This window comes from Hemitrygon akajei, chromosome 10 (genome assembly GCF_048418815.1).
Source record: "Hemitrygon akajei chromosome 10, sHemAka1.3, whole genome shotgun sequence".
In the NCBI taxonomy this organism is placed as follows: domain Eukaryota; kingdom Metazoa; phylum Chordata; class Chondrichthyes; order Myliobatiformes; family Dasyatidae; genus Hemitrygon; species Hemitrygon akajei.
In genome coordinates this window covers 110,932,005-110,957,575 of record NC_133133.1, presented here as the reverse complement: position 1 = coordinate 110,957,575, position 25,571 = coordinate 110,932,005, and the positions used below count along the sequence as shown (strand labels likewise).

Below are 25,571 nucleotides of genomic sequence, written 5' to 3'. Positions count from 1 at the left end.
GTATGGAGGATCAGAGGGATCTTGGGGTCTGAGTCCATAGGACACTCAAAGCTGCTGTGCAGGTTGACTGCGTGGTTAAGAAGGCAATACGGTGCATTGGCCTTCATCAACTGTGGAATTGAGTACAAGAGCCAAGAGGTAATGTTACAGCTATATAGGACCTCGGTCTCATGAGTACTCTGCTCATTTCTGGTCACCTCACTACAGGAAGGATGTGGAAACCATGGAAAGGGTGCAGAGGAAATTTACAACGATGTTGCCTGGATTGGGGAGCATGCCTTATGAGATTAGGTTAAGTGAACTCAGCCTTTTTTCCTTGGAGCGACGGAGGATGAGAGGTGAACTGATCGAGGTGTGTAAGATGAGAGACATTGATTGTGTGGATAGTCAGAGGTTTTTCCCCAGGGCTGAAATGGCTAGCATGAGAGGGCACAGTTTTAAGGTGCTTAGAAGTAGGTACAGAGGAGATGTAAGGGGTAAATTTTTTGGGTAAAACTCAGAGAGTGGTGAGTGCGTGGAATGGGCTGCCAGTGATGGTGATGGAGGCAGATACGATGGGGTCTTTTAAGAGACTACTGGATAGGTACATGGAGCTTAGAAAAATAAAGGGCTATGGGTAACCCTAGGTAATTTCTAAAGTATGTACATGTTCGGCACAGCATTGTGAGCCGAAGGGCCTATATTTAGCTACAGGGTTTCTATGTTTAGAATACAGTGCATTAGTCTCTTTTAATGCTTCAAATGAAAAATGATTTTCAAAATGCTGGAACAATTTTATCAGATTTAAATATTTTGGAAAAATAAGTTATTTTAACATTAACAATCAAAAAGGAATTATAAAGACATTTTTAGCATGGATTCTTGTTTTTTTTTTGTTTTGTGACTGCCAGTAAGGAGATGAATCTCAAGATTGTATGTCATATACATACTTTGATAATAAATGTACTGTAGCGATGTACTATATACAGAGCTAGAGACGACACGCAGTCAGTAAGTCGTTTCGAGACTAGTTTATTCAAACTTCGCGGCGCTGGCATTTAATCCCTAGCGCCCACCCTCTCCGGGCGGAAATGACGTCAGAGGTGCATTACCAAAGTCTCCCCCCGCGCGCTGGCTATTTGTGAGCCGGTTCGCCTGCGCAGAAAGTGGGTCGTCACATAACCCCGCCCCACCCCCGAAACGGCAATACACACCCCCAATGTCCACACTCTGGATCAGCCTCTGTTTGGGAGGTCTGCCTCTGCGCCACGGTGCCTGAACCTCGACCGGCTGCGCCAAGTCCACATGGGCTGGTTTGAGTCGGTCCACCGTGAAAACCTCCTCTTTCCCCCCAATGTCCAGAATATACGTGGACCCGTTGTTGTTGATCACCTTGAACGGCCCCTTGTATGGCCGCTGTCCCGGTGTCCGCCCCTTCGTACAAACACAAACTTACAGTTCTGCAGGTCTTTGGGTACATGGGTCGGGGTCCGTCCGTGCTGTGAAGTCGGCATGGGGGCCAGGTTGCCAAGCCTTTCGCGTAGTCTGTCCAGGACTGCTGCGGGTTCTTCCTCTTGCCCCCTTGGGGCTGGTATGAACTCTCCTGGGACAGCCAGGGGTGCGCCGTACACCAACTCGGCCCACGAGGCGTGCAGATCCTCTTTGGGCGCTGTGCGAATTCCAAGCAGGACCTAGGGAAGCTCGTCCACCCAGTTAGGTCCCCTCAGGCGGGCCATGGGAGCCGACTTCAAGTGACGGTAGAAGCGTTCCACTAGTCCGTTCGACTGTGGGTGGTAGGCAGTAGTGTGGTGTAGCTGCGTTCCGAACAGGCTGGCCACAGCCGACCACAGGCTGGAGGTGAACTGGGCGCCTCTGTCGGAGGTCATGTGGGCCGGTACCCCGAAACGTGCTACCCAGGTTGCAATCAGTGCTCGGGCACAGGAATCGGCAGATGTGTTGGTGAGCGGGACCGCCTCTGGCCACCTCGTGAACCGGTCTACCATAGTTACGAGGTACCGCGGTCCTCGGGACACTGGTAGGGGGCCCACGATATCCACATGAATGTGGTCGAAACTCCAGTGGGTGGGTTCGAACTGCTGCGGCGGGGCTTTAGTGTGCCACAGCACCTTGGCTGTTTGACACTGCGTGCACGTTCTGGCCCATTCATTGACCTGCTTGCGAAGTCCGTGCCACGCGAACTTGCTGGAGACCAGCCGGACGGTTGTCCTGATAGATGGGCGTGCCAAACCGTGTATGGAGTCGAAAACTCGCCGCCTCCAGGCTGCCAGGACGATGGGGCGAGGTTGGCCGGTAGCCACGTCGCACAGGAGAGTCCTATCACCTGGGCCTACGAGAAAGTCCTGCAGCTGCAAACCCGAGACTGCGGTCCTGTAGCTGGGCATCTCGTCGTCTGCCTGCTGCGCCTCCGCCAGTGCTGCATAGTCCACCCCCAGGGACAGGGCCTGGACAGCAGGTCTGGAGAGTGCGTCCTCCATGACATTGTCCAATCCCGAGACATGCTGGATGTCCGTCGTGTACTCGGAGATGTAGGACAGATGTCGCTGCTGGCGAGCTGACCAGGGATTGGACACCTTCGTGAACGCGAAGGTCAACAGTTTGTGGTCCGTGAACGTGGTGAACGGCCTGCCTTCAAAGTAGTACCTGAAATGCCAGATTGCCAGATACAGTGCCAACAGCTCCCGGTCAAAAGCACTGTACTTGAGTTCGGGTGGTCGTAGGTGCTTGCTGAAGAATGCCAGGGGTTGCCAGCGCCCCTCGATGAGTTGCTCTAGCACCCTACCAACTGCTGTGTCGGATGCGTCCACCGTGAGTGCAGTCAGAACATTCGTTCTGGGGTGCACCAGCATCGCGGCATCTGCCAAGGCTTCCTTGGCTTTAACGAAATTGGCCGCGGCCTCCTCGTCCCAAGTAATGTCCTTGCCTTTACCCGACATCAGGGTGTACAAAGGGCTCATGATACGGGCTGCTGAGGGGAGGAAACGGTGGTAGAAGTTCACCATACCAACGAACTCCTGTAGGCCTTTGACCATGTTGAGCTGGGCAAAGTGGCGGATCGCGTCTACCTTGGCAGGCAGAGGTGTTGCCCCGTCTTTGGTAATCCTGTGGCCCAGGAAGTCGATGGTATCGAGACTGAATTGGCATTTGGCCGGGTTGATAGTGAGGCCGAAATCACTCGGGCAGGAGTAGAGCTGGCGGAGGTGGGACAGATGCTCCTGGCGACTATTGCTGGCTATAAGGATGCCATCCAAATAGATGAACGCAAAGTCCAGATTGCGTCCCACCACGTCCATTAGCCGCTGGAACGTCTGTGCGGCATTCTTCAGGCCGAACGGCATTCGGAGGAACTCGAACAGGCCGAACTGGGTGATAAGTGCTGTTTTGGGGATGTCTTCAGGGTGCACCGGGATTTGATGGTATCCCCGGACGAGGTCTACCTTGGAAAAGATTCTTGCCCTGTGCAGGTTTGCTGCAAAGTCCTGTATGTGCGGCACGGGGTAGCGGTCTGGAGTGGTAGTCTCGTTCAGTCTGTGGTAGTCGCCGCATGGTCTCCAACCCTCAGATGCTTTGGGCACCATGTGCAGGGGGGAGGCCCATGGGTTGTTGGACCTCCGTACGATCCACAATTCCTCCATCCTCTTGAACTCCTCCTTCGCCAGTCAGAGCTTGTCCAGGGGAGCCTTCATGCGCGGGCGTGGAGAGGTGGTCCCTTGGTCGGGATGTGGTGTTGAACCCCGTGTCTGGGCATGGCTGCCGTGAACTGCAGTGCCAGAATTGATGGAAAGTCCTCCAGGATTCTGGTGAATTCGTTGTCCGACAGCGTGATGGAGTCCAGGTGTGGGGCCGGCAACTTGGCTTCACCCAGGGAGAACGTCTGGAAAGTCTCGGCATGTACCAGTCTTTTCCCTTGCAAGTCGACCAGCAGGCTGTGAGCTCACAAGAAGTCCGCCCCCAGGAGTGGTTGGGCCACGGCGGCCAGTGTGAAGTCCCACGTGAACCGGCTGGCGCCGAACTGCAGCTGCACTGTGCGGGTGCCGTAGGTCCGTACCGTGCTGCCGTTTGCGGCCCTCAGGGTGGGTCCTGGCTTCCTGTTGCGGGTGTCGTACCCCGTCGGGGGAAAGACGCTGATTTCTGCTCCAGTGTCGACCAAGAAGCGGCATCCGACTGTTTGTCCCAGACATACAAGAGGCTGTCCTGATGGCCAGCCGCCATAGTCATTAGCGGCTGCTGGCCCTGGCCCTTGCAGGGCGGGCGACAACGGCGGGCTTTTGTGCCCCACTGCTGGTGGTAGAAACACCACTGTTCACTGGCCTCCTCACTCCTGCCTCTGTGCTGTGTGCGCCCCCCTGCCGAGCCTGGTCTGGTCTGCTGTTGGGCGCCTGGTCTGGTAATCTGACAAACGGACACCACGCTCTCCCTCTTGGCTTTCCACAGCACGTCTGCCCGGGCTGCCACCTTCCGAAGGTCACTGAAATTTGCGTCGGCCAGCAGCAGATGTATGTCCTCGGGCAGTTACTCTAGGAACGCTTGCTCAAACATGAGGCAGGGCTTGTGTCCGTCAGCCAGGGTCAGCATCTCGTTCATCAATTCTGACGACAGTCTGTCTCCCAAGCCATCCAGGTGAAGCAGGCGGGCACCCCGCTCATGCCGCAAGAGGCCAAAGGTCCCAATGAGCAGTGCTTTGAATGCTTCATATTTGCCTTCTTCCAGGGGGACTGTGTGAAATCCGCAACCTGGGCAGTCGCCTTCTGGTCAAGGGCACTCATCACGTGGTAGTAACGCGTGGAATCAGAAGATATCTGCCGAATCTGGAACTGGGCTTCTGCTTGGCTAAACCACACGCATGGTCGCAGCGACCAGAAAGTCGGCAGTTTTAGCGAAACTGCGTGAACAGATGAAGAGTCGGTCATCTTGGGTCCAAATCCCATTTGGACCGTCGGGGTCACCAATGTAGCGATGTACTACATACAGAGCTTGAGACAACACGCAGTCGGTAAGTTGTTTCGAGACTAGTTTATTCAAACTTCGCGGCACTGGCATTTAATCCCTAGTGCCCGCCCTCTCCGGGCGGAAATGACATCTGAGGTGCATTACCAAAGTCTCCCCCCGCGCGCTGGCTATTTGTGAGCCGGTTTGCCTGCGCAGAAAGTGGGTCGCCACAGTACTTTGAAACTTTGAACCAGTGCCCATGATGTTTGAATGAATAAGACTCAGCAATAGCCACACAACTGTGTAAGAATAAGGGCCTTGGCCCAAAGTGTTAACCACTTAGTTCCTTCCACAGATGCTGTCTGACCTGCTGAGTTCCTCCAGCATTTAGTGTATGTTACTCTGAATTTCCAGTATCTGCAGAATCTCTGGGTTTACAACTGGGTTCATAATTTGTCTAGTTTAAGTGTTCCATTTGAAAATGTTAGTACTCTTTCTGCATTTATGGGCAGCACACTAGCTAAACATGCAGCATTGTTGCCTCAAAAGAAAAGGAGGTGGGGTAGCATTGCTGGTTAGAGAGGAGATTAACGCAATAGAAAGGAAGGACATTAGCCTGGAGGATGTGGAATCAATATGGGTAGAGCTGCATAACACTAAGGGGCAGAAAACGCTGGTGGGAGTTGTGTACAGGCCACCTAACAGTAGTAGTGAGGTTGGGGATGGCATTAAACCGGAAATTAGAAATGCGTACAATAAAGGAACAGTAATTATAATGGGTGACTTCAATCTACATATAGATTGAGTGAACCAAATTGGTAAGGGTGCTGAGGAAGAGGATTTCTTGGAATGTATGCGGGATGGTTTTCTGAACTAACATGTCGAGGAACCAACTAGAGAGCAGGCCATTCTAGATTGGGTATTCAGCAATGAAGAAGGATTAGTTAGCAATCTTGTCGTGCGAGGCCCCTTGGGTAAGAGTGACCATAATATGGTGCAATTCTTCATTAAGATGGAGAGTGACATAGTTAATTCAGAAACAAAGGTTCTGAACTTAAAGAAGGGTAACTTTGAAGGTATGAGACGTGAATTAGCTAAGATAGACTGGCAAATGATACTTAAAGGGTTGATGGTGGATATGCAATGGCAAGCATTTAAAGATCGCATGGATGAACTACAACAATTGTTCATCCCAGTTTGGCAAAAGAATAAACCAGGGAAGGTATTGCACCTGTGGCTGACAAGGGAAATTAGGGATAGTATCAAGTCCAAAGAACAAACATATAAATTAGCAAAAAAAAGCGGCACACCAGAGGACTGGGAGAAATTCAGAGACTAGCAGAGGTGGACAAAGGGCTTAATTAGGAAAGGGAAAAAAGATTATGAGAGAAAGCTGGCAGGGAACATAAAAACTGACTGTAAAAGCTTTTATAGATACGTGAAAAGAAAAAGATTGGTCAAGACAAATGTAGGTCCTTTACCGTCAGAAACAGGTGAATTGATCATAGGGAACAAAGACATGGCAGAACCAATTGAACTACTTTGGTTCTGTCTTCACTAAGGAGGACATAAATAATCTTCCAGAAATAGTAAGGGACCGAGGGTCTAGTGAGATGGAGGAACTGAGGGAAATACACATTAGTAGGGAAGTGGTATTAGGTAAATTGAAGGGATTAAAGGCAGATAAATTCCCAGGGCCAGATGGTCTGCATCCCAGAGTGCTTAAGGAAGCAGCCCAAGAAATAGTGGATGCATTAGTGATAATTTTTCAAAACTCCTTAGATTCTGGATTAGTTCCTGAGGATTGGAGGGTGGCTAATGTAACCCCACTTTCTAAAAAAGGAGGGAGAGAGAAACCGGGAAATTATAGACCGATTAGTCTGACATCGGTGGTGGGGAAAATGCTAGAGTCAGTTATCAAAGATGTGATAACAGCACACTTGGAAAGAGGTGAAATCATTGGACAAAGTCAGCATGGATTTGTGAAAGGAAAATCATGTCTGACGAATCTTATAGAATTTTTTGAAGATGTAACTAGTAGAGTGGATAGGGGAGAGCTAGTGGATGTGGTATATTTAGATTTTCAAAAGGCTTTTGACAAGGTCCCACACAGGAAATTAGCGTGCAAACTTAAAGCACACGGTATTGGGGGTATGGTATTGATGTGGATAGAGAATTGGTTGGCAGACAGGAAGCAAAGAGTGGGAGTAAACGGGACCTTTTCAGAATGGCAGGCAGTGACTAGTGGGGTACTGCAAGGCTCTGTGCTGGGACCCCAGTTGTTTACAATATATATTAATGATTTAGACGAGGAAATTAAATGCAGCATCTCCAAGTTTGCAGATGACACGAAGCTGGGCGGCGGTGTTAGCTGTGAGGAGGATGCTAAGAGGATGCAGGGTGACTTGGATAGGTTAGGTGAGTGGGTAAATTCATGGCAGATGCAATTTAATGTGGATAAATGTGAGGTTATCCACTTTGGTTGCAAGAACAGGAAAACAGATTATTATCTGAACGGTGGCCAATTAGGAAAAGGGGAGATGCAATGGGACCTGGGTGTCATTGTACACCAGTTATTAAAGGTGGGCATGCAGGTACAGCAGGCGGTGACAAAGGCAAATGGTATGTTGGCATTCATAGCAAAAGGATTTGAGTACAGGAGCAGGGAGGTTCTACTGCAGTTGTACAAGGCCTTGGTGAGACCGCACCTAGAATACTGTGTGCAGTTTTGGTCCCCTAATCTGAAGAAAGACATTCTTGTACAGAGAAGGTTCACCAGATTGATTCCTGGGATGGCAGGACTTTCATATGAAGGAAGACTGGATCGAATAGGCTTATACTCACTGGAATTTAGAAGACTGAGGGGGGATCTTATTGAAACGTATAAAATTCTAAAGGGATTGGACAGGCTGGATGCAGGAAGATTGTTTCCGATGTTGGGGAAGTCCAGAACGAGGAGTCACAGTTTAAGGATAAAGGGGAAGCCTTTTAGGACCGAGATGAGGAAAAACTTCTTCACACAGAGAGTGGTGAATCTGTGGAATTCTCTGCCACAGGAAACAGTTGAGGCCAGTTCATTGGCTATATTTAAGAGGGAGTTAGATATGGTCCTTGTGGCTAAAGGGATCAGGGGGTATGGAGAGAAAGTAGGTACAGGGTTCTGAGTAGGATGATCAGCCATGATCATACTGAATAGCGGTGCAGGCTCAAAGGGCCGAATGGCCTACTCCTGCACCTATTTTCTATGTTTCTAAACTTCAAAGAGCCAAGCCTGAACTTGATCTGTGATGTTGTCTGTGATCAGTCTCTATATTCTCCCTGTGAGAATGCAGATTGCCTCTGGATGATTCAGTTTCCTCCCATGTCCTACAAGTTTATAAGACTATGAGAGGCACAGATAGATAGCCACTATCTTTTTTTTCCCTCCCAGGGTCAAAATGAACCAGAGCACATGCATTTAAGGTGAGGGGGGCAATTCAGAGGGTATGTGCAGGGATTTTTTTTTAATTTATCCATTTATACACAGCAAGTAGTGGGTACCTGAAATGTACTGCCAGTGGCACTCATCATCATCATGTGCCATGTCGTATGATGTGGGAGATAATGGGTCTATCCATGACCATGATTGCTCCTGGCAAATTTTTCTACAGAAATGGTCTGCCATTGTATTTCTCTAGACAATGTCTTTACAAGACAGATGACCCCTGCTATTATCAATACTCTTCAGAGATTGTCTGTCTAGCGTCAGTGGTTGCATAACCAGTACTTGTGATATGCATCAGCTGCTCATATAACCATCCAGCAGCTGCTCCCATGTCTTTAAATTGCCCTGATTGGGGAAGAGGGGTGCTAACTAGGTACTACACTTTGTCCAAGAGTGACCTGCAGGCTAGTGGAGGGAAGGAGTGTCTTACAGCTCCTTTGGTAGAGACATTTCTCCACCAGAGCCAAATATGATAAGAGGCACTTAGGAGGATCTCAGATAGGCATGTGAATGTGTTGAGAATGGAGAAATATAGATCTTGCATAGGCTGAAAGGATTAGTTAAATTGAAAGACAGAGGTGCAACTTGCCACTTTAACCTTGTTTGTTTGATTATTTAATGAGACACAGTGGGGAACAAGTCCCTCTATCCCTTTGAGCTGTGCTGCCTAGAAAACCCCAATTTTACACTACCCTAATGATGGGACAATTTACAATGACCAATTAACCTACTAACCAGTACGTCTTTGAACTGTGGGAGGAAACCGGAGCATGCAAAGGAAACCAATGCATTCCACAGGGAGGACGAACAAACTCCTTCCAGAAGATATCAGAATTACCGTAGATTTCGCACTACAGAGCGCACCTGATTAAAAGCCGCTGGCTCTAATTTTAGAAAGAAAATCAATTTTGTACTTGTACAAGCCGCACCGGATTTTAGGCCGCACCGGATTTTCAGCCGCAGGTGTCCCACGTTGTAATATGAGATACTTACACAGAAAGATATTACACGTGAGGATTTTTTAACTTTTAATTAAATCCATATGGTAACATAAACAAATACATATTGCAAATGCTTTTTTTCGAACCGTGCCTGTAAGGCGGCTACTTTTAAATATACGTTGCGTATACTTTTTTACCGAACAACATTCCAATATCTCCTAACGACTGGTAAAAAATATATATACTGCAGCCTACCAGGAAAAGTTATTGATCGCCTTTAACTTAAAAGCAGCGTTCGCTCAGATCTAATGCCGCTCGCCCCCACCTTCCCGTTTATCGAAAACCGGTATTTCCCACAAGACGCGGCGAAACCGGATGTGACGTCATAGCATCCCGCGATGTAGTACAGAAAACAAATATAGTTAAAACACTTCTAACTTTAACTAGAAATTACTAACAAATGATTTACTAAGCGAAAATATTATAAACTAAATAACTGCCATAAAGGCAGCTTGCTTTTCTTCGAGTGTTTTCCATGTTGATGAGGGTGAGTACAAATGACTGATTTACAATAATTTAATTGTGAAAGTGCGCTTGATTTATCGTACAATTTCATTGGACCTCTGTGAACTACTCATCAATTTTATTGGTCTACTGTTACGAGGCAAAATGTTTTTGGCGGCATGAAAAAAAATCATGCATTAGCCGCACCGTAGTAAAGGCCGTAGTGTTCAAAGCTGTTCAAAATGTGGGAAAAAAGTAGCGGCTTATAATCTGACATCTACGGTAACTCCAAACTCCAACGCCCTGATCTGTAATAGCATTATGCTAATCACTGTGCTACTGTGGCACCTGATTTATAATCCAAAATTAAAGTCATTGAATGTACATGTGACGTGGAGAGCTTATGTTAGATAAATTGGTAGGCATAGTTTCAATACTTTACAGCTCAGCGTTTTGTATTGAAGGCTTTAGATTTTTAAAAAATGATCTTAAATGGTATTAAAGATGCTGAGAACAACTACTTTGGGTAAATTTATATTGCAGCATGGCAATACCTAGTTTGCTTTGTTAAAATCTGAGTGGCTCCATGGCACCATCTAGCGGCTGAGAGAATTAGGAACTGAATACAAGCAAAATCAAAAATCATAACATCAAGAAATTAGGCTTACATACAGTAAATTCAGAAAGAGTCTTTGATATTTCTACTCTTGAAGAGACCATGCAAAATAAAAAATGAATAAGCTCATCTAGTTCAATAAGGTTCTGCCTCAAGTCTATTTTCCTTCCTGTTCCTCATTTCTTTTGAAGTTGTTAAAATCCACTATGACATTTGGGATCAGAAACTGTCATTGGTTTTAGGAATCAAACAAGTCTTTTCATTCTTAATTGTAAAACACCATATTTTAAACTACTATACCTGCCCTTGATATAGTCCTGCATCTTGTATTGTGCTATCAGGCTTATTCAGGGGTTCAAATGTGTTGCTCATGTACTTATTCCACAATCTTATTTCCTTTTCATCTGGGATACTGAACAATTTTCGCATCTCCTTTTCAATTGTATCTGAAATTTAAAGCAGAATCATTCATTAGTAATCTCTTCCCAGGAATTACTGCAAAAGATAGACTCAAGCGTTTGACAAAAGTAATCAGTTTACTTATTCAGTGGTGTGAACTGTGTTTTCTCATTATTTGAGGCTCCCCACATTTGTTTGGGGTCGACCACGGATGTTGCGGCCCAGCTGTCTATGTGACATGCAAACCAGGGCAGTATGATATAGAGAGTAAGATGTTGTCCATGCAGCAAGCTCCCCTCTCCATGCACACTGAGGAACAGCAAACACTGATACAGATTGCTACCAGCAGTATCATAGGAGTTGCTACTCAGTGTTAAACTCAACATTGACTCCGGCTCTGGGCTTTTCCTCGGGCTTTAGTCCTGAAACCTTTCCCATGAATGGATATAGCCACAAGGCAGTGGTGGTTTGAGATTAGTTTTCCTTCCCCTAGATGAGCTGCCAACCATGGTTGCTGAGCCCCACCAGACTGAAGCAACTGGTTTTAAGGCATCAGTAACCCACTGTTGCCCACTCTCCGTTCAGTAGACACAGTTCCACTAGGCTTAGTAGCAAGCCACATGTGAAGGCCAGGAGCTGGACTTGGTTGTCAAAGACTACTTGAGACACACACCACTGGGAGGATTTAATAGGTAGTAGGAGCTTATCCTGTCTACCACCCCCTACCACTGGTTATTAGCCTCTGAATATTTGATGTTTAAGGCTCCCTCAATCTGTGATCCTGGATACAATGTGCACTTTCAATCCAGAACTGAAAACCACTTGGAAGGAACAAAACTTTAAATGTTCATAATTCACAAATGACACCCACATGGCAGTAACCTTGCACCTAGACTGTTAGCCTACATCTTGGGTAACTAGGATTTAAAATCAATGCACCCTGCGTCGGAGTGGGACGGCTTTGGCGAGAAACAGGCAGAGGCGAGGGTAGGTTCCGGTAAGTTTCTGTTTTCTTCTTTTTTTTTTGTTCAGACTAGAGAATATGCCAGGCAGGATGTTGGAATGCTCCTCTTGCAGGATGTGGGAAGTCAGGGAGACCTCTGGTGTCCCTGACAACGATACCTGCAAGAAGTGCATGCAGCTGCAGCTCCTAACAGACCGCATTAGGGAACTGGAGCAGGAGCTGGATGACCTCCGGATCATTTGGGAGACTGAGCAGTTTATAGATAGTAGCTTCCGGGAGGTAGTTACACCTCAGGAACAGGGTACAGGTAATTGGGTTACCGTCAGGCGAGGGAAGAGGAAAGGGCAGGTAGTGCAGGGTTCCCCTGTGGCCATTCCCCTCCAAAACAGGTATACTGATTTGGATACAGTTGTTGGGGGGGGGGGAAGAGATGGCTTACCTGGGACAAGCTGCGGCAGCCGGATCTCTGGCACTGAGTCTGGTTCTGCAGTGCAGAAGGGAGGGAGGAAGGAGAGCGGTAGTGATAGGGGACTCCATAGTCAGGGGTACAGACAGGAGATTCTGTGCTCGTGACAGAGACTCCCGGATGGTTTGTTGCCTCCCGGGTGCCAGGGTCAGGGATGTCTCTGATCGCGTGCACAGCATTCTGAAGTGGGAGGGTGATCAGCCAGATGTCGTGGTACACATCGGTACCAATGACATAGGTAGAAAGAGTCAGGAGGTCCTTAAAAGTGAGTACAGAGAGCTTGGTAGGAAGTTGAAAAACAGGACCTCGAGGGTAGTAATCTCTGGACTGCTGCCTGTGCCATGTGCCAGTGAGGGTAAGAGCAGGATGCTCTGGCAGATGAACAGGCGGCTAAGAAACTGGTGTAGGGGGCAGGGTTTCAGATTTCTAGATCATTGGGACCTCTTCTGGGGCAGGTGAGACCTGTACAAGAGAGACAGGTTACACCTGAACTACAAGGGGACCAATATACTTGCAGGGAGGTTTGCTAGTGTTATTGGGGAGGGTTTAAACTAGATTTGCAGGGGGATGGGAACCAGAGTGCTAGAGTAGATAGTGGAATGGGGGTAAAAATAAATGATATTAGTAGTTCATGCAAAGTCACAAATAGTAACGTTGTGTGTGGTGGTAATAATCTTCTGAGGTGTGTATATATATGTGAGGAGTATTGTGGGAAAGGCAGAAGAGCTGAAGGCCTAGATTGACACGTGGAATTATGACATCACAGGCATTACTGAAACTTGGCTACAGGAGGGGCAGGACTGGCAGCTTAATGTTCCAGGGTTCCAATGTTTCAGACGTGATAGAGGCAGAGGGATGAAGGTTGGGGGGGATGGCTTTGCTAGTCAAGGAAAATATTACAGCAGTGCTTCGGCAGGACAGATTAGAGGGCTTGTCTACTGAGGCCATATGGGTGGGGCTGAGAAACAGAAAAGATATGACCACATTAATAGGGTTGTATTATAGACCACCCAATAGTCAGCAAGAATTGGAAGAGCAAATCTGCAGAGAGATAACAGACAACTGCAGGAGTCAGAAAGTTGTGATTGTAGGGGATTTTAATTTTCCACACATTGATTGGGACTCCATACTGTTAAAGGTCTAGATGGGTTAGAGTTTGTGAAATGTGTTCAGGAAAGTTTTCTAAATCAATATACAGATGTACCAACTAGGGAGGATGCAATATTAGATCTATTAGGAAATGAGTTAGGGCAGGTGACGGAAGTGTGTGTAGGGGAACACTGGTTCCAGTGATCATAACATCATTAGTTTCAACTTGATCATGGATAAAGATAGATCTGGTCCTCGGGTTGAAGTTCTAAACTGGAAAAAGGCCAAATTTGAAGAAATGAGAAAGGATCTAAAAAGCGTAGATTGGGACAGGTTGTTTTCTGGCAAGGATGTGATTGGTAAGTGGAGGCCTTCAAAGGAGAAATTTTGAGAGTGCAGAGTTTGCATGTTTCTGTCAGGGTTAAAGGCAAAATGAACAAGAATAAGTAACCTTGGTTCTCAAGGGATAGTGGAACTCTGATAAAGAAGAGAGAGATGTATAGGCAACAGGGAGGAAATAAGATGCTTGAGTATAAAAAGAGTAAGAAAATACTTAAGAAAGAAATCAGGAGGGCTAAAAGAAGACAGGAGGTTGCTTTGGCAGTCAGGGTGAAGGATAATTCTAAGAGCTTCTACAGGTATGTTAAGAGCAAAGGGATAGTAAGGGATAAAATTGGTCCTCTTGAAGATCAGGGTGGTCGGCTATGTATGGAACCAAAAGAAATGGGAGAGATATTAAATGGGTTTTTTGCATCTGTATTTAGTAAGGAAACTGGAATGGAGTCTATGGAAACAAGGCAAACAAGTAGGGAGGTCATGGAACTTATACAGATTAAAGAGGAGGTGGTGCTTGATGTCTTGAGGCAAATCAGAGTAGATAAATCCCTAGGACCTGACAGGGTATTCCCTTGAACCTTGAAGGAGACTAGTGTTGAAATTGCAGGAGCCCTGGCAGAAATACTTAAAATGTCGATATCATGTGTTAGGTGCCGGAGGATTGGAGGATAGCTCAGGTAGTTCCGTTGTTTATAAAAGGCTCAAAAAATAAGCCGGGAAATTATAGGCCGGTAAGTTTGACATCGGTAGTAGGTAAATTATTGGAAGGAATACTAAGAGATAGGATCTACAAATACTTGGATAGACAGGGACTTATTAGAAAAAGTCAGCGTGGCTTTGTGCTTGGTAGGTCATGTTTAACCAACCTATTAAGAGTTTTTCGAGGAAGTTACCAGGAAAGTGGATGAAGGGAAGGCAGTGGATGTTGTATACATGGACTTCAGTAAGGACCTTGACAAGGTCCCATATGGGAGGTTAGTTAGGAAGATTCAGTCGCTGGGTATACATGGAGAGGTAGTAAATTGGATTAGACATTGGCTCAATGGAAGAAGCCAGAGAGTGGTAGTGGAGGATTGCTACTCTGAGTGGAGGCCTGTGACTAGTGGTGTGCCACAGGGATCAGTGCTGGGTCCATTGTTATTTGTCAACTATATCAATGATCTGGATGATAATGTGGCAAATTGGATCAGCAAATTTGCTGATGATACAAAGATTGGAGGTGAAGTGGACAGTGAGGAAGGTTTTCAAAGCTTGCAGAGGGATTTGGACCAGTTGGAGGAATGGGCTGAAAAATGGCAGATGGAGTTTAATGCAGACAAGTGTGAGGTATTGCACTTTGGAAGGTCAAACCAAGGTAGAACATACAAGGTAAATGGTAGGACACTGAGGAGTGCAGTAGAACAGAGGGATCTGGGAGTACAGATACATAATTCTCTAAAAGTGGCTTCACAAGTAGATAGGGTTGTAAAGAGAGCTTTTGGTACATTGGCCTTTATAAATCAAAGTATTGAGAATAAGAGTTGGAATGTAATGGTGAGGTTGTATAAGACATTGGTGAGACCGAATTTGGAGTATTGTGTGCAGTTTTGGGCACCTAATTACAGGAAGGATATTAATAAGGTTGAAAGAGTGCAGAGAAGGTTTACAAGGATGTGGCCGGGACTTGAGAAACTGAGTTACAGAGAAAGGTTGAATAGGTTAGGACTTTATTCCCTGGAGCGTAGGAGAATGAGGGGTGATTTGATAGAGGTGTATAAAATTATGATGGGTATAGATAGAGTGAATGCAAGCAGGCTTTTTCCACTGAGGCCAGGGGAGAAAAAAACCCCAGAGGTCATGGGTTAAGGGTGAAGGGGGAAAAGTTTAAAGGGAACATTAAGTGGGGTTTCTTCATGCAGAGAGTGGTGGGAGTGTGGAATGAGCTGCCAGATGAAGTGGTGAATGCGGCTCACTTTTGACATTTAAGAAAAACTTGGACAGGTATATGGATGAAAGAGGTTTGGAGGGATATGGCCCAGGTGCAGGTCAGTGGGACTAGGCAGAAAAATGGTTCGGCACAGCCAAGAAGGGCCAAAAGGCCTGTTTCTGTGCTGTAATGTTCTATGGTTCTACCCTATTATTAAAGGTTGATAAGCAAGTGACAGTTCTGATGAATGATTTCGATTAGTGAAAAAACCACATTAAAAAATTTAGCAAGTCATGCAGCATCAATGAAGATACAAAATTAGTGAGATCTGTCTGCCACATACAGTAGATGCAAATAAATTTAGTATTTTATAATTGCCATCCAGATGGTGAGTTTTTGCCTTAAAGAATTTCGAAGAAATGTCTCCGTTGCAGCAAAGATCTTTTAAAAATAATTTCAATAGCAAATATCACTCGGATTAAGCACAACTATTATTTGTCACACCCAGACCACATAATACAAACATGGCAGATTTACTTGCCTGAACAGTATTTCAGACAAGATTTTAATAACAAATTGGCAGCTTCATGCATACTATTACAGATATTATTTCTACTCCATACCCACATTGCTAACAGAATTTAAATTCCCAGTTAGCAGAGTGGGATTTGAACATGTGGCTCTGGATGATTATCCCAGCAGCTATGACATTTTTTTTTAAACTGTAGAGTCCATTCAGCTTCCTTTACTGAGTGAAGTGACCCATACAAAATTATTCTGTTCCAAGTTTCTAGTAAGCTGTGTCTGTTCTGCCCATTTGCACAGGACTACATGGCCAGATCCTGCTTGAACCCCATCTTTCAGCTTGCAGATGACACCAACGTAGTGGATCAACTCTCAAGTTATGAGTCAAAGGAGCTAGCCTAGTGGCATGGTGCTGTGACAACCACCTTCTGTCAATCTCAGCAAAGCAAAACAGCTGGTCATTGACTCAGGAAACGGGGGGTGGTCGATGCACACACACCCTTGTTTACATCAATGGTGCCAAGAACAAGAATATCCCAGGAGTGAACATATCCAACAGCCTATTCTGGTCCAACCATATAGACTGCATGAAAACCTGCTTAGATCTGTGGATACAGCCCTGCACATAATGGAAACTAGCCTACACTCCATGGACTCTGCCTGCACTTCTTGATAGGACAGCTATCATAATCAAAGACTCCACCCAGCCTGGACATTCGCTCTTCTCTCCCATCCAATTGGGCCGAAAATACAAAAGCCTGAAAGTATATATCCCAGGGTCGAGGTCTGCTTCAATCCTGCTACATTACTCTTGATCTCATAATCTATTTCATTATAGCCTTGCACCTTATAGTTTTGCCTGCACTGCACTTCCTCTGTAACTGTTACACTGTTGTTCTGCATTCGTCATTGCTTTGTGCTATACTACCACATTGCACTGGTGTAATGGAATGAGCTGCATGGATGGCATGTAAAACAAAGATTTTCACATACTTCAGTACCATAAACCATTCAGTAGTTTTTAAGTTGCATCCAAGAGAAAACAATGTCTTCAGCAAAAGGAAGCAAAGTAGAGCAGCAAAAAGAAAAATTAAACACTTGAGACTAATCACATACCTATGATGTCGGCTTTACTAAATCGCCTTGTTATCACACTGTTCATATTTCCATTTTCACATAATTTCAGTTCAGTCAGATACACCTCCACCTTGCAGTGCTTCACAAACATACCCTGTTCCACTACCTGAAAAGATAAATCAATATATCTGCAATCAAGCCATAGAAATAACATTCCCTTCAAGTTTCTTTGAAATACTGTAGTGCTAGCACCAGATTAATGTTCATTAACCTGAACTCTTATAATTGCCTCATGTAGTAAACTACAACTGCTGCACTCTGAAGCAATGATCAGTAGAAGAGCATGAAAAGTCAGTCTTCATACGTTTACTCCATTTCTGTGCAGAATACTGAGACTTTTTCTTTTAAAAAGGAACTCATTAACAAGTTTGAAGTAGTGTAAAACAAATTAAGTTTCAAACTTGTTTGTGTTCCTTACGTTCAGTCCCAAACTCCAGCGCACTCCTAATTCTACGTACCAACAGTTACAGTGCTTTGGAAAAGTATTCAGCTCTCAACCCTTTGTTCACACAAATCTGGAAAAATTTGGAGCTTGCGCAGTGCCAAATCACAGGTAGTTAGGTTAAATAAACCTCTAACCCACTTGATGATCACCTCACCCTTGAATAATAAAGAAAAAGAAACGACAAACAAAAAGCAAGTGAAATTGACTGAAGTACGGTACAGGCAAAAGGGTTGGTGTGGTGACGTGGGAAATTTGAAATTAGGCAATCAAGTTTTACAATCAGGGATTTTGATCAATTTAACTGAGAGTTTTTATTTGTAAATCACATGCTCTTTCCCCCGCCCCCACAGAAAGAATCCAAAAAACAAGGAACATTGTAATGAGTGGAAAACTAAAAATACATCTGAAATGTCAGTAGTTGAAAAGTATTCATCCCCCTTTGCTCAGTACTTAGTTGAAGCACCTCTTGCAGATATTGTAGTCTTTTTGGAAAAATCTCTATTACCTTGTGATGGAGCAAGATTTACCCATTCCTCTTTGCAAGATCTGCTCAAGCTGTGTCAGGTTAGTTGAGGAGTGGTGATGGACAGCAACCTTGAGGTCTTGCCAGAGATGTAAAATTGGGTCAAGGTAGGGATGGTGTTACACAGCATTGGATTACTAACTGTTGAGGCCAAAAAGTTGCACTTTAGTCTCATCCAATCACAAGACCTTCTTCCACATCTTCACAGCATCTTCTAAGTGATGTTTTGTAAAGTCTTGATGGACAAAGATGAGCTTTTTTTAAAGCCAGGGCTTCTTTCTTGCCGCTCTTCCATAAATACACTTTTTGAGCAAGACCTTAAGAGATTGTGGAGCCATGAACTTCATCTTCAGTTGACTGCTGCAGCTCACTCAAGTCTGACTGTCGCCATCACAGCAGCCTTTCTTACAAGTGCCATCCTTCTTCAGTGTCTAAGTTTAAAGGATAGCCTGATCTAGGCAGTGTGATGGTGTTTTCATATTTTTTTTCACTTTTTCAGCTCCAAGGTATGTTCAATGACTTTAAGATGGTCTTGTAATCTTCCCCAAATCTGTGCTTCTCTATTACTATCATTACCTTGACTTGTCTTGAATGTTCTTTCGTTTTCATTTTGGTTTAGTCTGTTGAAAATCTACCATACTGTTGGACCTTACAAAGAGTGGAAGTATTTATTTGTATGAATTCATTGAAAACCAATAATCCTCCAATCTTCTACATCAACAAATTGGGTGAGTCGGTAAGGTAATATATAGTATTGCACCTGAGGGAAGTTAACATAGTTACAAAGGGAATTATTGTTTTTTTTCAACCTCACAATTTTGGTTTTTAATTTTTAGTTAATTGTTGATGGGTTTTGGAAATTTTCATTTGATTTGACATGATACACAATGTTTTGTAGATTAGCTCAAAAATCCTACTTCAATATATTTTTAATTTAGAAAATGAGATAGTAAAATGTGAAAATAGTTGTGGGGGCTGAATACTTTATCAAGGCACTGTACATGTTTTATAGTAAGTGAATACCACCATTAAAGCTTTTTTGTATAGAAGAAACAATTTTACTCCATTTATTATTTGCTTTAATATTGCGTGGAAAGATTTATATAGTTAGTCAAGTGGGCTTCCCTGCAATCATCTTCCCTTTTAAAGTGGAAACAGTATACTGGATGTAAAGAGCACCTGCATAAATCAAATTATCCGTTTTAAAAGTGATAACATTCTTACCCAATTCTCTCTTTTAATCTTTTTATTAGTATTAAAAATATTATGAACAAAATACAATTAAATATTAATAATGGATTACAAACATATAAACTCCCATTACACATGAAGGAATACATAAACAATGAATACAGTATAAGTAAGCTTTCCCAAAACATAAACCATATAGTGTATATATGAACAAGGTAAGTCTGGATATTCCATAATATATATTAAAAAAAAGAGAAAAAAAAATATAAATCTATATATGAAAGTTAACTAATCTACTAATCTAATATCTAAAAAAAAAGGAAGAAAAAACTAAAAAAAAAGAAAAAAAGGGCTGTTCATAATATCTCACAAGCATACATAAACATCAATGTCGTCAACTCCGATCCTCTCAACATACATACGATTAAAGCTGAAAAAACCAATAAGCCTGGCACAGGGCCATTACATCATATGAAAATATTGAATAAATGGTCTCCATATCTTTTCAAATTTAATAGAAGTATCAAATACAGCACTTCTAATTTTTTCTAAATTTAGACATAACATAGTTTGAGAAAGCCAATGAAATACCATGGGAGGATTAATTTCCTTCCAATTCAACAAAATAGATCTTCTAGCCATCAAAGTGAGAAAAGCAATCATTCGACAGGCGGAAGGAGATAAGTGAAGTGAGCCCATCATCGGTAAACCAAAAATTGCGGTAATAGGATGGGGTTGTAAATCAATGTTCAGTACCGCCAAAATAATATCAAAAATATCTTTCCAATATTTTTCCAAAATCGGACATGACCAAAACATGAGTTAAAGACGCGATTTCTGATTGACATCTATCACAAATAGGGTTTATATGAGAATAAAAATGAGCTAATTTATCCTTGGACATATGGGCCCTATGCACAACCTTAAATTGTATTAATGAATGTTTGGCACATATAGATGATGTATTAACTAATTGAAGAATTCTATCCCAATTCTCAATAGGAATAATAAGATTAAGCTCTCTTTCCCAATCATTTTTGGTCTTATCAAAGGGCACTGAACGTATCTTCATAATTATATTATAAAGTTTTGATATAAGCCCTTTTTGAAAAGGGTTTAATTCAAACAAACTCTCCAAAATATCTGAAGACACAAAATTTGGGAATGAAGGAAGTACCATACTTAAAAAATGCCTAACCTGTAAGTATCTAAAAAAATGAAATCTAGGCAAATTATATTTATTTACTAATTGCTCAAAAGACATAAAACAGTTGTCCAAAAATAAGTCAGAAAATCTTAATAATCCCTTAGTTTTCCAAGCCAAAAAAGCTTGATCTATAATTGAGGGGTGGAAAAAACAATTAGATACAATAGGACTATTTAACACGAATTGAGTCAACCCGAAAAATTTCCGAAATTGAAACCATATACGTAAGGTATATTTAACTATCGGGTTGTCGGTTCGATTCGGCAATTTAGAAAGAGCAAAAGGGAGAGATGTCCCTAAAATAGAACCCAGAGCATAAGCAGATACCGATTTAGTTTCCAAACTCACCCAATGAGGGCCAAAAGGACCATCCCATTCTTTCAACCAACATATCAAATATCTAATATTAACTGCCCAATAGTAAAATCTGAAATTGGGTAATGCCAACTCACCATCCTTCCTTGTCTTCTGTAAGTATATTTTACCTAACCTGGGATTTTTATTCTGCCATATATATGAGGAAATTTTTGAATCAACATTAGTAAAAAAGGATTTCGGAATAAAAATTGGTACCGCTTGAAAAATATATAAAAATTTAGGTAAAATAACCATCTTAATAGCATTAATCCTACCTATCAGAGACAAAGATAATGGTGACCACTTAGTAAACAAGCCTTTAATCTGATCAATTAAGGGTAGAAAATTAAACCTAAATAATTCTTTTTGGTTTTTTGTAATTTTAATCCCTAAGTAAGTAAAAGAGTCTTTAACTAATTTAAACGGTAAAATACCATAGTTTGGGACCTGTCTATTCAAAGGAAACAATTCACTCTTATTGAGATTTAACTTATACCCAGAAAACTCACTAAATTGAGCCAACAATGATAAGACTGCTGGAATAGATTTCTCAGGGTTAGAGTTGAATAATAATAAATCATCTGCGTATAAAGATACCTTATGAATATCTGTTCCACAATTAATACCCAAAATATCCTGTGATTCTCTGATGGCAATTGCCAAAGGTTCTAAAGCGATGTTAAATAGTAATGGACTAAGAGGACAACCTTGTCTAGTGCCCCGAAATAAACGAAAAAATGGATATCTTTGATTATTAGTAAACACCGAGGCTACTGGAGTTTGATATATCAGTTTAATCCAAGAAATAAAGGTCGGACTGAAGTTAAACTTCTCCAGCACATAAAATAAGTAAGGCCATTCAACTCTATCAAATGCTTTCTCTGCATCTAATGAAATAACACATTCTGAAGTATTGTGTGAAGGAGTATAAACAATATTCAATAATCTCCTAACATTAAAAAAAGAATAGCGATTTTTAATAAAACCGGTTTGGTCTTCCGAAATAATTTGGGGTAGTACCTTCTCCAGCCTGGAAGCCAGTAACTTGGAAAAAATCTTAGAATCCACATTCAATAAAGATATTGGTCTATAAGATGCACAATCAGTAGGGTCTTTATCTTTCTTCAGTATTAAGGAAATGGAAGCTCTATAAAAAGATTGAGGCAAATTCCCCAATCTAATTGCTTCTTCAAAAACCTTGCATAGCCAAGGAGATAGAGTAGCAGAAAAACATTTAAAAAATTCTACTGTGTACCCATCTGGACCTGGTGCTTTCCCAGAATTCATTGAGGAAATGACCCCTTTAATTTCCGCATCCGTAAACGGAGTATCTATTACTGAAAGATCATCAGATGATAGTTTTGGAAAATTCAAATTCCCAAGAAAATCACACATGGTATTATGATCCTGAGGGAATTCAGATTGATACAGGGAGGTATAAAAGTCTTGAAAAGACTTATTTATCTCATCATGGTTAACTGTCAAATCCCCGTTCTGCTGACGAACCATAGTGATTTGCCGTTTAACTGAAACATTCTTCAGCTGACTAGCTAACAGTTTTCCCGATTTATCACTATGTATATAAAAATCAGATCTGGTTTTCATTAATTGATTTTCAATCGGAGATGTAAGTAATAAACTATGTTCCATTTGAAGTTCAACCCTTTGTTTGTAAAGCTCCTTGCTAGGAGTAGTCGAATATTTCTTGTCAATCTCTTTAATTTTATCAACCAATAAAAGAGTTTCCTTCTTAATGCGTTTTCTCAGACCAGCAGAATAAGAGATAATCTGTCCACGTATATACGCTTTAAAAGTGTCCCAAAGTATTCCGCAAGAGATATCCTCCGTGGAATTAGTTGAAAAGAAGAAATCGATCTGTTCCTTCATAAATTTAATAAAGTCTGGCTCTTGCTCTTACCCAATTCAAGACACATCATGGAGGCCTGGGCGTTATTCAGGCCAATACTTTGCACCCAAATAATGGTGTTGAGTGACTACATTACCATTACCATCATTACCAACTTGCTATTTATCTCACCCTTAGAACATAGAACAGTACAGCACAGTAAAGGCCTTTTGGCCCACGAAGATGTGCTGATCTTTTAACCTACTCTAAGATCAAACTAACTCTTCCCTCTCAAATACAGTACTGAGCAAAAAGTCATAGGCATGAGTAAAAAAAATTGAAAAGCAAAGATGCTTTCAAAAATAATGAAAAGTTTCTAAATAACAAAAAAATTACAAAGATCAGTAAACAGTAAAAAAAAAGCATTATATCAAATCAATATTCAGTGTGGCCACCCTTTGCTTTTAAAACTGCGTCATATCTCACTGATACACTGCCATGCAGTTTTATAAGAAAATCAGCTGATTAAGAAAATGTGGCAAATTGCCAAATTTTCACTTTCACTTGCCACAATTCTTCCTGCAGACTTTGGCTGTCTCGCATGCTTCTGTCTCTCCGGGTAACGCCAGACAGTCCTGATGATGTTGAGATCAGGGTTCTATGGAAACCATACCACCTGATGCAGAACTCTTTCATTCTTCTTTTCACCGAAGTTAGTTCTTTATAACCTTGGTCGTGTGACTGAGGTCAATGTCCTGCTGCAGAATGAACTAGGGACCAATCAGATGCCCTAGTATTGTGTGATGGATAAGAATCTGCTTGTACTCAGCAATGATGATTCCATTAATTCTGACCAGATCACCAACTCCATTTACAGAAATGCAGCCCTAAGCCTTCAGGGAACCTCCGCCATGCCTCACTGTTGGCTGCAGACATTTATCCATGTAGCCCTCTTCACCTCTTCTTTGGACAAACTGCCTCCTGTTTGGGCCAAAAATTTCAAAATTTGACTTCTCACTTCATAGCACTTGCTGCCATTGTTCAGCACCCCAGTTCTTGTGCTTTTGTGCAAAGATGAGTCTCTCAGCTGTGTTTCCAATTTGGAGGACTAGATTTTTGGCAGCAACTCTTCCATGAAGACCACTTCTGACAAGACTTCTCCGGACCGTAGAGGGGTGTACTCGGGTTCCAGTGGTTTCTGAGAGTTCCGAGCTGATAGCAGTGCTGGGCTTCTTCCGAGTTAATAGGGACACCAGTTTGATGTCCTCTCATCTGCTGCACAGTTTCCTTGGCCGACCACTATTTCTGGTCCTCAAATTTGCCAGATTCTTTATGTTTCTTCAGAAGAGCTTGGACAGCATATCTTGGAACTCCCACCCATGGTGCTTGGGAGGGACAATTCCTTGCTGACACAAGATGACCACCTTGTGCGTGTTGTTATGCTCACTCTTGCCAGAGTGCAAGACTCGATGATTTGGAGGTTAAACTGTCACATCGGCCCCACGCCCATGTTTTAGTTCGGTTGTCCTTCACCCAGTTCCTCTACATTTGCTTCTGTTTTAATTAATCACTTTAGTTCATTCAACTTACTATGCCATTGGTCATTAGCACCTGCTTGTTATCTTTGTTTAATCATGCACTGGGCTGTATAGCTACAAAGTAACCAAGTTTTAAATTTGAAAAGTGGTCTATTACTCAATATGTTACTTTCTTTAACAAAAATTTCTCTGTAATACTGAACTTTTTTGGAAAATGCATGTTTAGAAATCTTAAAATTTGCTCTTTATTGACACACTACTGCAGAAGACAAAAAATACCTAAGACAAAATATAGATAAAAATCTAGTGGTCTAAGACTTTTACACAGTGCTGTAAGCCCTCCATTCTTCTATTATCTATGTGCCTAAGAATCTCTTCAATGTCCCTACGGTATCCACCTTTATCACCATCCCCTTAGTACATTCGATGCACCCACCATTCTGTGTAAAAAAAAAAGCTACTTCCTATACTTTCCTCCAATCACCTTAAAATAATACACCTCATATTAGTTATTTCCACTCTGGAAAAAGTCATTCGCTGCGTACTCTACGTATGCCTCTTACCACCTTATACACCTCTATCAAGTAACCTCTCAGCATCTGCTCCAATCGGAAAAGCCCTAGCTTGTGCAACCTTTCCTCAAAAGACATGTTATCTAATCCAGGTAGTATTCTGATAAATTCTGGAACCCTCTCTAAAGCTTCCTATGATGAGGCAACTGGAACTAAACACAATACTTCAAGTGTGGTCTACCAGTTACGAGGTACAATTTAATGTTCTGTAGAGTTGTAATATTACCTCATGGCTCCAACTCAATCCTTCAATTACTGAAGGCCAACACACCATATGCCTTCTTAATCACCCTATCAACTTTGAGGGGCTATGGACATGGATCCCAAGATGTTAGTAAGTTCATTAAAGACTAGCATCTATTAAATGCATTTCAACGTTAAAGAGTAACTGGCCATAAAGCACATAAGATGCCTTTACATGTAAGCAGCTTTCCATTTGCAAGCTTATTTCCATTTTCAAGTAATTCAGTAGAAGGGAAATCATGTCAAAAAGCATAATAGCAGGCTAGCATCATTGCACAGAAATGTTTTGTGATCAGCAGAAGACAATATTTACATGGAATAGACCATTTATTCCAATGTTTACGTATTCAACCATC

General features: G+C 42.8%; 1 protein-coding gene across 3 annotated transcripts in view; it reads right to left on the bottom strand.

Moving 5' to 3' along the window:
- The window catches only part of LOC140734572 (ubiquitin carboxyl-terminal hydrolase 15-like), a 108,104-nt gene extending 90,684 nt beyond the window's left edge, over positions 1-17,420 (bottom strand). For 2 of the 3 annotated variants that reach the window (XM_073058728.1, XM_073058729.1), the window contains exons 1-2: positions 17,273-17,420; positions 10,772-10,917 (exon numbers count right to left, since the gene is read on the bottom strand). In XM_073058728.1, coding sequence (XP_072914829.1) covers positions 10,772-10,917; positions 17,273-17,384 — 258 coding nt within the window. In that variant the 5' untranslated portion in view covers positions 17,385-17,420. Of the gene's footprint in view, positions 1-10,771; positions 10,918-17,272 lie in introns of those variants that run through there. The other variant, XM_073058730.1, reaches the window with a different exon arrangement.
- Positions 17,421-25,571: the final 8,151 nt, after the last annotated feature.